Below are 12,052 nucleotides of genomic sequence, written 5' to 3' on the forward strand. Positions count from 1 at the left end.
AGTGGAAAAAGGTGCTTTTGTCAGGTTCATGCTAATGAGCCAACTGGAACATATCTGATGTGTTTGAATACTTACTTCTGTAGTTTCTGCTGCCACACTGCTTTTGTGCTTAGGAGGTAAGTCTGACAGTAGAAAATGTCTTAAAACACATCAGGCTTATGTTCCAGTTGTAATGTCATGGCTTCACTGTTGGAATTTTGCTTTCCCACTTATCAGTTATGTACTGATGTATCTCCCACACATAGTGTTGGAAGTATTGATGGCCATGTGACAGTTAAACTTCATGTTGCAGCATATCATTTAATGGTAAGTGTAATTAAGATTTGGCCCAAGTCATGGAAGTTTCATCTTCTCTTTAAATCTTTTGTGAAGACAAAAGAAGCTATGAACTGTGCAAACTTCACCATGACTGCCTTTACCATAAGTGGGAAGTCAGTGAGCCAGAAAAGATCTGCATCTTTGCTTGTTGTGTTACCCATAAAACCAGTGTGAACACTCACTTTGCTGTTACATACCATACATGGCTCACTGAGGTGTACATCACCCAGCTCTAGCTGAATGTGCTGGTGATCATGGGCTATCATTTCATTAATTTTGGTTTCTTTTTTAATTGTAATGCATCAAAATACAAATAATTTTGGTGTGTATTTTAGTACACTACGTGATCAGTACTTCTTCTCTCTGAAAAGTCTAAACCACAATAGTGTCAGCCAAGGGCAAAGCATTGTAGCATCAAATGAGAACTAATATTCTCCAGGTGGTGAAAAAGCTTAGTGGAGAAATTCTATGAAATGTCTCTGGAATGTTTGGATGCCTTATGGAAATTTGCTGTAGTACAACGTGTTTTCTCTTCCCTAAAATGCCCCCAAGTTTTGTAAGTTATAATTTCACTTTTTGTTTATATGTCAACAGGTTTCCTTTCATGGGTCAGCCAGTGCCAGGGGCTCAGAGCAGTGAAGGCCAAAACCATATGCAGCAGGCAATTACACAGGTACTGTAACTTGAAGTAGTGCTTACCCAGAAAGTGTTTCGTAGCAATGACTAGTTGGGGGGTTATAGTAAATCATCATTTAATATCCTTCTCTCTCTATTTGACTGAAATTTCTAGGATGGAAGTTTGACACCTCAGATTTCTAGACCTAATCCTCCCAATTTTGGTCCTGGGTTTGTCAGTAAGTACAGATTTGGTAATTCATTGTATGTTGTTGTTTCATTCATCAGTTCTGCTGTTCTTAAAAATAAAATAATCCATACTTTAATCCTGTCTCTCAAAAGTTCATCCTTTTAAAATTGAGTCATGTCACCACTACCAGCACAGGGGTGCTTAGTGAGAGCATTTTCCTAGGAGCTGTGCTCAAAAAACAAAGCACCAAAAGGAAAGAGTGAAACAAAACAAACAGAAAATTAGCATGATTTGGATTTGTGTGAGAATGGTGATCTGTTAACTGAGCCTACTGTGTCAAAAACCTGGTCTCTGGTTGTGTTGCAGCAGTTTGAGCTCAGTGGGACCAGCTCTCTGTCCTCATGAGCAGGTTTTTATCTCAGAAGCAGAAAATTTTGTGCAGCATCATTTTCCTTTTGACAAATACCAGTGAAAGCTTCCCAGGCATTAGCAAACAGAGTGTCTGGGAACCACAGCTGTTGAAAGCAGAAATACATAGCACTGGTATTTCACATGCCTTATTTCTGCTTGCCCTAGATGAATTATAAATCCCAGTCTCTCTAATGAGAAAGATCTATTAGCAGAAATTAAAGCTGAGCATATGTTAGGAGAGGAAGGCCACGTGTAAAGCAGGGTTTGTCTGTGAAAATCTGGTGTTCACGAGTGAGAAACACAACTAAGCACCTTCACACTTACCAGAAACTGCAGTAGCAGCACTGAGCTGTACAATATTGTGTGTGCTAATTTCTGGCTCTCAGTGGTGGCCTTGCTCTGGCTGAGGTGATGGTGGTTCTGAGCACATGACAAAATCTGTTTCTCATTTCAGAAGTAATTCTGAGCTGGAACTTGTTCATATTTTAGTGCTTCCTTTTGCACTTTCCCATCATTCCCATCTGTGGTTCCCCTCCTTCATTTCCCTCACTCATTAGTTTTGCAGAATTTGTTGAAAGAGCAGGCAGAGCTCTGGACCGTAGCTGAATGGATACAGTTGAGCCCTTAAGAGTTGGTGGCTGTTGCTACCATGGTGACTGCTAAAGTGAAAGGTGGCAGGGGCTGGAGCCCAAGGAGGCCATGACTGGGTTGAAATCTTACTGTCATTTCGGTATCCTTCCATGCCATGTTCCTGGTTACCCAGCTCATTGCCACAGTGCAATCAGAAGACAAAGGATACCATCACCAAACCCTCTCTTGTGCCTCCTGGGCTTAGTGTAGATCAGATGTTACCAGACATGACTGTTTTGCCTCAAGAAGAACATCTGAGAGCAAAGACCTGCTCAGAGCAGATGAGCACTTCTCATTTGTTAAGAGTAATGTCTCAGTTACAGTTTAGATGAGAGTGCCAGTCACAGAATGTCAGGGGCTGCAAGGGACCTCCAAAGCTCAGCCAGTCCAACCCCCCTGCCAGAGCACCATCTCCTATACCAGACCACGCAGGAACACATCCAGGTATATCTCCAGAGAGGAAGACTCCACAGCTGCCCTGGGCAGCCTGTTCCAGTGTCCTGTCACCCCAACAGTGAAAAAAATCCCTCCTCATGTGTACATGAAACTTCCTATGCCTCAGCTTCCACCCAGTGCCCCTTGTTCTGTCATTGGGCATCACTGGGAAGAGCCTGGATCCATCCTCCTGGCATTTGTTTGTGAGGAAGAGAAGGCACTGAAGTTGAAGGTCCTGTGCAGAGGACTGGCAGAAAATTGTTTTTGCAGACCCAGTATCTTTCATTCTTTTCATGAATATTTGATAGAGATTGATGCTTTTTCTTTTTTGTTGTCCTCAGAAGAAGTAACAGAAGTAGGTTCTGAGTGTGCAAAACTCTTTGGTAAACACTAGAATAAATGAGGCTCTGGTTCCTGTACAGTTTTTGTTCTTACTCCCTGAACTCTTTGCCTCCACCTGCATACTTCCAGAGTTCTTCCATGTCCCCTCTTCTGTGTCAGAAGAGACTAAGACTACCACCAGGTTCTGTAGTTGCTTTCACAGCTGCCTTTGCCCACTGGCTAGCACTTTTACTGGCTAGGCAGATGATGGGCTCATGTCTCTTGAAATGAAGGGGCTATGTTAGAACTGCATTCTCTCAATAAAGGCAGTAATTTGGATCTTTCTCTCCTTTACTTACATTGCTCCAAAAGCTTAATATCTCTTGAGATAGCAAACTCTGTCAAATTTGGCTGAACTTCACCAGTGGTTTCTTAAAGTAAGGGAGGAACCTGATTGTTAATCTCTAAAGAGCAGGACAGGAGCCCATCCCCAGAACTGACATGCTCATATCATACTTAATTTCCCTTCTCTCTAGATGACTCACAGAGAAAGCAATATGAGGAATGGCTGCAAGAAACACAACAACTTCTTCAAATGCAGCAGAAGTACCTTGAGGAGCAAATTGGAGCACACAGAAAATCAAAAAAGGCTCTCTCAGCAAAGCAGCGCACGGCCAAGAAAGCTGGCCGCGAGTTCCCAGAGGAGGACGCAGAACAGCTGAAGCATGTTACTGAGCAGCAAAGTATGGTCCAAAAACAGCTCGACCAGGTAATCATCTGGAATCCCAGCTGATACTAAGCTGCCATACTGGTATGACTCCTCTAAATCTTCTGCAAGGCAAATTGAAGTGCTTGAATCCGGTGGAGCTTATTTAAAGGCAGCTACTGCCTGTCCCGTTGGGGTGTGTAGCTGCGTTACGTGAGTGCCAGCGATGCTGGAGTTGGAGGACAATGGGCTGTGGCAAACAAAATGACAAAAAATTGGTTTGGTGCTTTGGGAAGAAGGGAAATTACTTGGCAGGATGATGTGAACAAAGTTCCTGGCACTATGAAAAGCATAAATGAAAGGCTGAGGAAACTCAAAGCATTCAGGGTTTGTTTCAGGCTTGGTTGAGCTTCGTAATGCAGTCATGCTCAGGTGTCCTTACACGATCAGAACCTGGTGGTTGTATGCCAGTTCAACGTTACTCTTTGAAAGTCTCCTTTCATTTTACTTTTAGTGTTAGTCTGGTTTTAGGATCTGGCTAGCTCCTGGGTCAGAGGAATATCTGGAGATCATCCACACTACTGATCAAAGCAGAACTAGCTTCATCGTTAAATCAGGTTGCTCAGCACCTTGTCAGTCAAGTTTTGTGAGTCTTCAAGGGCAGAGATTTCCCAGCCTCCCTGGGCTCCTGTTCCAAGGTGTAACCACCCGGGCTGGGGTTTGTTCTTCCTTCTCTCTTTTCAGTTAGAATTTCACCTGCTACGTCTTACAACTGTGATTATCATGAGATTGAAAGTGAAGCTGTGATAGCTAGCTTTGATGAAACTCTGATCAGGAGAGGTGAATGCTGTGTTCCTCAAAACGTTCGTTGTTGATGAATTATCTAACAGGGTTGTCAGGTTGAGCTAGAGCTGCTGAGCATAAAAATGCTTTAGAGTTTCCCTTTTATTAGTATGAGGGGAAAAAATTTGCAACAGTGTGCTTGGAACAAAGTCCTGAGTGGTATCTGACCCTGGAGTACTTGCTCCTGTGTTCCTTCAAGACAAAGCATGTGCTGGATGGAGTATTAACTGGCTCTGCTTTTTGCTGTGTAGAAGAGAGCAGATAAATGATGTCTACGTAATTTCTTAGTCTTTCTTTTTTCCTTCCCTCTTCCACAATGACTCACAAGTAGAGTAAGTGCAAAACATCTCCACTTACCTCTTTCATACCTACAGCGGTCAAGGCTTATGGTGGAGCTCTAATCGTGCTGCGGCTGGCAGTCAGTGCCCATAGTTAAGGCTCTTGTGTTTTTTCACTTTTAAACTTAATTTTCATACACTCCACTCCCCTTCAATCACTGTTCCAAACCAGTCATCCACATCCTAAACAGCACTTTGTTACACGCCTCATGGGAGCTTAAATAAGGTTCTGTGCAAGTGTATTTGTAAGGACCTTCAACTTGAAGCAATTCAGCACTCTCTCAGATCAGATGGAGTGATTCTTCTGTAACCAAGCTGCTCTTAGTTTTTCAGAAGGGCAGAGGCTCTAGATGTGTGTGTAGAGAAAAGAGCTCTCAGATCCCTGTGAACTGCTGCTCCTGGTCATGGGCACAGAGAAACTGGAGCTGACTTTGTGCAACATGAGCTGGTGTCTGACAGGGTTATTAGCTCAGGCACAGAGCCATGCAGACACTACCATATTGTCTCTGCAGCCAGGGCAGTTTAACTGCTTTGGAGTGGCACTGTGCCTGTGCTGATAAGTTCTGCCTTGTTCTCCCCTGCGCAGTTAAACTCACCAGGTCAGCCTGCACAGGTTGGCTTGGGTCCACCTGGGTATAGTCAGTACTGGTCCTTGGAGACCTCAGCTAGTTCCAAGTACAGTCAAATGGCTGATCTGCCAGTGCAGATGCTGGGAGGGTGTGATGCCCTCCCTGGGAGGATTTGGATGCTTCATGGTGTAGGCATACAGAGCCAACACAGCTTTAGTGCTGCATACACACAGAAAAGGGCTAGAGCTCTGAACCAATGCAGATGGATCCAGTTGGTGGCTTTATGCAGTGTGACTGTTATCTGGCAGTGTCAGTGCCAAGCCAGAGCTCTTAAATCATCTTGGGCCTGAGATGACTGTGTAAATAGCCTTTTGGGCTGTCTTGCATACTGGAGTGTGTCCTGAAATAGCTGTTATCCTGAGCTTGCTGGCTTGTGCCTTGCCCTAGGTAAAGGAGAGTCCTGTCAACTGTTTTTAATTGTGTTGTGGATTTTTTCTATCAGTACAAACTTCAAATGGAAGATGTGAAAGTCATAATCTAATGAACAGCAGGGAGAGAGATTGTCCATAATTAATAACCAGTGGACTGCAAGTACTTTTACTGGTTTAGAGAGCAGTGCAGTTATTCCTCTGTTGTGTTTCTGAAGTGCTCTTTGTTCTCTGGTTGACACTGTCATGTCCTTCCATTTGCTTCTCCTGCTTGCCTTAGAAATGAACTACTAGGCTTAACTCTTAGCTTAGAAGCAGACTTTATTTTCAACCTAGAAATGTAAAATTTTCAAGCAGTGGTTGCCATTTTCATCTGCTGTGTGATTTTTGAGGATCTATCTGTGAGTAAATGAGGATCTACCTGACATTTTTCCTGCAAACTTTTGTTTTTCAATTGCATCTTTTAAACAAGACTGCTGGCATGTGAAAATCATCCATCTCTCTGTTTCCTTCTTCCCACCTGTTCTCAACTCTTGTAATCCTGTCCATGGGTGGTAAGATCTAGGGGACAAGGATCACTTTTGGTTTAGGTTTGTATGTTCTCTCTCACAGTGCAGCCTTGGTATGTAGTTACAGCACCGAGGCACTGCTGGTTTTAATACAGCTTTAGGATGGACGCTGGTGATTCTAATGGGATAGTGGCTCTTCAGCATTAAAGGGGGGGAGAACATAGGGCTGCAGGAGTTGTGCTCTTGTGGGTTTCATGCTGCTTACTTAGTCAGGACATGTCAGAGATGAGTAATGCCTGTTTTACTGTTTAGATTCGAAAGCAGCAGAAGGAGCATGCAGAGCTCATTGAGGAGTACCGGATCAAGCAGCAGCAGCAGCAGCAGTGCGGGATGGCTCCCCATGCTATCATGCCAGGTGTCCAGGCACAGCTACCCATGGTTCCAGGAGGAACCTCACCAGCAATGAATCAGCAGAACTTCCCTATGGTGGCACAACAGCTGCAGCACCAGCAACACACAGTGGTGATCCCTGGGCAATCCAACCCCACCAGAATGCCAAATATATCCGGCTGGCAGTCTGCAAATGCCCCTGCAAGTCATATTTCCATGAACCCAGCACGGATGCAGCCTCCAATGACACCGTTGCCAATTACCCCCGGTACATCAGCTCCTGTGCCTGGTCCAAATGCAGCTGCACAGTCAGGGCCACCACCGAGGGTGGAGTTTGAGGACAATAACCCTTTCAGTGAAAGCTTTCAGGAGCGAGAAAGAAAGGAGCGTTTGCGAGAGCAGCAGGAGCGGCAGCGCATTCAGCTTATGCAGGAGGTAGATCGACAGAGGGCTTTGCAGCAGAGGATGGAACTAGAGCAGCACAGTATGATGGGGTCTGAATTAAATACCAAAACACCCTTATCTCAGATGACCTTCTTTAATTCTGATCTGCCTTGTGATTTCATACAAACTCCACGACCTCTCCAGCAATCTCCACAGCATCAGCAGCAACAAATGGGGCAGATTCTGCAGCAGGGTTCTGTGACCTCACCTCCTGCTTCAAATTTCATGCAAAGCAGTGAACGAAGGCCCGTGGGACCTACAGCTTTTGGACCCGATGCATCTGCTGGTCCAGGTGGAGCCCCTGCTTTCCACAGTGTAAAGCAAACTCATGGGACTCTGCCTGGGCCTGCCTTTGCACAGAACCAAGTTAGGCCTCCATTTACTCCTGCTGGACCTTCATCTACAGCACTTAATAGCAATGCCCCATGTGGTTCAGACTCCGGTGTGCCCCAGGCAGCAAACTTCCCTGGGTCGAGCCAGTCCCTCATACAGCTCTACTCTGACATAATCCCAGAAGAGAAAGGAAAAAAGAAAAGGACACGAAAAAAGAAAAAGGAGGATGATGCAGAGTCCATAAAAGCCCCATCGACTCCACATTCAGATATAACTGCCCCATCAACTCCAACCATTTCTGATTCTACCTCCACCCCCACAATTAACACCCCCAATGAACTTTCACAGCATCAGGATGAGCAGGAGTCAGCGGAGTTAACGGGGCCATCAACATCAAACGCAGGAGAGAGCCAAACCTCTCCCGAGCTGGAGTGTAAGCTGCCCGACAGCAGCCTGCCGCAGCAGCAGCCATGCGCAAGTGCAGAGACTGAGAAGGCGAAAGCAGATGCACCTGCCAGCATTCAAGAGATTAAACTAGAAAAGGCAGAATCTGATCAGTGCTCAGGTCAGGCTGAGCCTAAACCAGAAAATCCAGGCAGTATTAAGGTGGAGGAAGATAAAGTCACACCACAGCCTGCCTCTTCAGCTCAGAGTGCAGCACAGCCAGCGAGCGTTCCAGCCGCGAAAGGGGAGTCGGGGAATGAGCTGCTGAAACATCTGCTTAAAAATAAGAAGTCCTCTTCTCTTCTGAGTCAGAAGTCGGAGAGCAGTGGCCGGCCAGAGGAGGAGGCTCCTGGGGATAAGAACGTGGCAGAGCAGCAGAATCCAGCGGAAGGAACGGTGAGCCTGCCGCTGCTTTTGTTGTACAGTGGCACCGTTTGTGCCTTTGCCATGGGTACGGGAAAAGGTGGGGAGAGAACCTACCTGGAGAAGGGTGGAGGCAACAGCTTTAACCAATGTTTACCTCCCTTCCTGCCTTTTCTCCGTGAGTAGATCACCCCTGTAACAAAAGGAACCACATGTAGTATGACTTTGGAGGTCGGTGTCTTATGGAAATGCAGAAACCCTTTTCTGTAGCTATCATATTTAAAAGTGCCACTTCCTAACAGTTCCCAAGATAAAGGCAGGATTTGGCAGGATGGCTCCCAGTTCCCTCCTAGCAGGCTTCTGTGCAGCAAGGTGTGGTGTCTATATCCTGCTTGCTTCTGTGCCTCCACCTTTGCCAGGGGCATAGGGCTGGGCTTCACACCTCTTCATCTGCACCGTTTGGGGTGTTCTGTGAATGAACCAAGTCTGTGCTTAATTTTTGCCTGTGAAAATCATGTATTGTCTCTAGTTATAGTAGAGCCTGTGTTCTAGGAGTTTTTATCACAACTGTGAAATTGTCAGATCTCCTCAAGTTGCTGGATTGCTGTCTCACAGAAAAATCCTCTGTTCCATTGCACATTAATGGAAGAGAGCATTAATTCTTTATATTAATGGCATTATATAACTTAATCATTTAAAAGGCTCTTCAAAACAGGCCTGAAGAAAATTGCTTTTCATGGAGGTAGCATACACTTTACATTTAGATTTCTTAGTCACAGAATCACGAATGGTTTAGGTTAGAAGGGACCTCAAAGCTCAGTCAGTTCCAACTCCCCTGCCATAGGCAGGAACACCTCCCACTAGAACAGGTCACTCAAGGCCTCATCCAACCTGGCCTTGAACACCTCCAGGGAGGGAGCAGCCACAACCTCCCTGGGCAACCTGTGCCAGTGTCTCACCACCCTCACTGCAAACAACCCTTTCCTAACATCCCCTCTGCCAGTTCAAACCCATTCCTCCTCATCCTGTCATTACCAGACCTTGTCAATAGTCCCTCCCCAGCCTTCCTGTAGCCCCTTCAGAAACTGGAAGGCCGCTCCAAGGTCTCCTCCAAGCCTTCTCCAGGCTGCACAGCCCCAACTCTCTCAGCCTGTCCTCACAGCAGAGCTACTGCAGCCCTCTGAACATCTTGGTGACCTCCTCTGCACTGGCTCCAACACTTCCATGTCCTGCTTGTGTTGAGGGCTCCAGAACTGCACCCAGGACTGCAGGTGGGGTGTGAGGAGAGCAGAGGCAAGGGGCAGAATCCCTGCAGAATTAATAAAGACTGAAAAATTAAGGTAATGTGAGCAGCAAGTAACTTGGTAAGCCTTCCTGCTAAAACACATGGCAGGAGTAGTGAGAGCAGGTGTGGTGTAGGGGTCCTGTAGAGCTGTGTTTAAAAGAATGACTGATAAAAAGAACTGGAACTTTCTTTTGGCTTACAAAGCAATCTGCTGCATGGTGAAGTCCCATTCTGGTTACTGTTCCATAACTACCCTTTTCTGTGAAGAACAGCTTCACAGATTCCTACTGTAAGTGCATATGTCCAGAAGTGCTTCACAGCACTGAGTTGGTGTTTTTTCTACCCTCAGGGCACATGGTTATTGTAGTAACTTCCAGGCCTGCTTTCTGTAAGCAGCTCTGCCCTTTGTGTCATGTCCTTGTCAGAATCTCCAGGGCTGCACACACCTCTCACTGCATTTCAGGGGGCATTCAGGGGGCATGGGAGGTTTCAATGATGTTTGCAGCTGTCATTGGTGGTAAGGATAAGTCATAATTCTGTGCTTAGGGAGAGTGCAGCAGTTACAGTTACCAGTGAGAGAGAGCAAAGGAAACGATCCATAAAATGCAGTCTGCTGTAGGTGAGATTTATTGTGCTGCACTTGTTCTTTTAGGCTGTCGTGCAATAAATTTGAACAAACTCTACATTAACATGTCAAAAACTCTGCTTCACTTCTGTTTTTATAGCAGCAAACTGCAGGGAACCAGGTGCAAGGTGCATTTGGGTGTACTAACAGCCAGCTTCAGAGAACAGATGTAGGACCTGAAACTAAGAAGCAGAGAAATAAGCGAACTCAGAGGACAGGAGAGAAGGCAGCTCCTCGGTCCAAGAAGCGGAAAAAGGAGGAAGAGGAAAAGCAAGCTGTTTACCCTAACGCTGATACCTTCATCCAGTTGAAACAGGTAGGTGCACAGATGCTGGGTCATACATCAAGAGGAGGCTTCTGAGAGTGGGCTTCTCACGAGGGAGGTGAAGTTGCTTGTTGAACTGAATTCTGAGTAGCGTGGAGCAAACGAGAGCTCTCACACCACCAGGAAGTGTATTGGTGTGGGGCTTATGTCAGTTTGGGAGATCTGCTGACATGGCAGGCATTTGGTGGTCTCAGAGCCGTGGAGTTCCTGTAGGCTCTGGCAGCCTGTCTGGCTTAACTGGCAGGGAGCCTGAGCTGCAGATCCAATGTCGAGGGGATCCTTAACAAATAGAGAGGCCTGTGCTTGACAGTTTTCTGATAGTGGGTGAACTCTGATTGTCCTTCCGAAGTGGAAACCATTCTGCTGGTGTTCGGAGAGTTGCAGTGCTTCTCTCACCCATTCTTGTAATTTCTCACTTTTTATTTTTTTTATATAGCAGCTTTCTCTTCTGCCTTTGATGGAACCCATAATTGGAGTGAGCTTTGCACACTTCCTTCCCTATGGCAGTGGCCAGCTAAATGGTGGAAATCGACTTGTAGGAAGTTTTGGTAGTGCTACTCTTGATGGGGCTTCAGACTACTACTCCCAGCTCATTTACAAGGTGTGGTTTTAACCTGCATTTCCATTGTGTGCTCTCTCTGTGGAAAGTTCATGACTGTATTACCAGCTGGTTAGAGTCCTTGCCTTCTGTGCAGCCAGGAGAAAGCAATCATCTGATGCTGGACTAGGTAAATGGTGCAATGGTGAAATGATCATCATTGTTTTACTCTCTGAAAGTGGAAATCAGTTCTGGAAAGCATGTGGTGAACTAATGAAACCTGACAAGTATTCCTTTTCCAAATAGATGCTGAATGGTGAAAATTGTTATGACAGGTTTGTGGAGCAGAAAAGGCTGAATTCTCAGTACTTTGGCAAAGTCACTGCAAGCATTAAAGCACTTCTTAATGTGAATTTAGTAGGAAGTAGACTTTTTCCTTTGTCCTCTAAGCCCTGAGAACCAGAGGACAAAATGGACTGTTTGTTGACAAGCTAATAACCCACAGAATTTAACTCAGTCTCAGAGATCAGGATGGCAATGCAGGGAGAGCAGCAAGATGGCAGACAGACAGAACCAAATTTGCTGCTTGACTACCCTAATTGAAAACTTTAGTAACTTAGCAAAGTCAGAGGTGTTTACTCCAACCTTAGATGGCCTGTCAGCTGAGAGAGTGACCTAGCAGAAGTAGTAGTTGTGGTCCAAAATGAATCACAAGTAGGCAGGACTGTCGCAAGAGCAGATGCTGAAGTTCTTGCTTAACCTTCATTTAAAATGTGGGCAGTTGAGCTAGTGAGAAGTAGCCTGGAGTGTGAACTGGCAGAGTATCTGCTTCTCCATGGCAAGTGCTCATCCTGTGCTGAATGTGAGGTAGCTTCCCTTCTAGTGAACCCTGGGTAAGCTAACTTGTTTGTGGGGACCTTAAGTTCAGACCTTTGATTGAACTGCAGGAACTTGTTGGGGCTCCCAAACCATTCCTACAGTTGTGCTTTGTG

General features: G+C 45.7%; 1 protein-coding gene across 13 annotated transcripts in view; it reads left to right on the top strand.

Annotated features, from left to right (window-relative positions):
* Nucleotides 1–12,052, top strand: part of KMT2C (lysine methyltransferase 2C) — a 193,635-nt gene that overhangs the window by 167,416 nt on the left and 14,167 nt on the right. For 9 of the 13 annotated variants that reach the window (XM_064162834.1, XM_064162840.1, XM_064162835.1 and 6 more), the window contains 6 exons: nt 913–991; nt 1,109–1,172; nt 3,457–3,689; nt 6,626–8,320; nt 10,298–10,513; nt 10,959–11,123. In XM_064162834.1, the coding sequence (XP_064018904.1) occupies nt 913–991; nt 1,109–1,172; nt 3,457–3,689; nt 6,626–8,320; nt 10,298–10,513; nt 10,959–11,123 (2,452 nt within the window). The remainder of the gene's footprint in view (nt 1–912; nt 992–1,108; nt 1,173–3,456; nt 3,690–6,625; nt 8,321–10,297; nt 10,514–10,958; nt 11,124–12,052) is intronic. The other 4 variants (XM_064162836.1, XM_064162839.1, XM_064162847.1 and 1 more) reach the window with 2 other exon arrangements.

This window comes from Pogoniulus pusillus, chromosome 23, assembly GCF_015220805.1.
Source record: "Pogoniulus pusillus isolate bPogPus1 chromosome 23, bPogPus1.pri, whole genome shotgun sequence".
NCBI classification, from domain to species: domain Eukaryota; kingdom Metazoa; phylum Chordata; class Aves; order Piciformes; family Lybiidae; genus Pogoniulus; species Pogoniulus pusillus.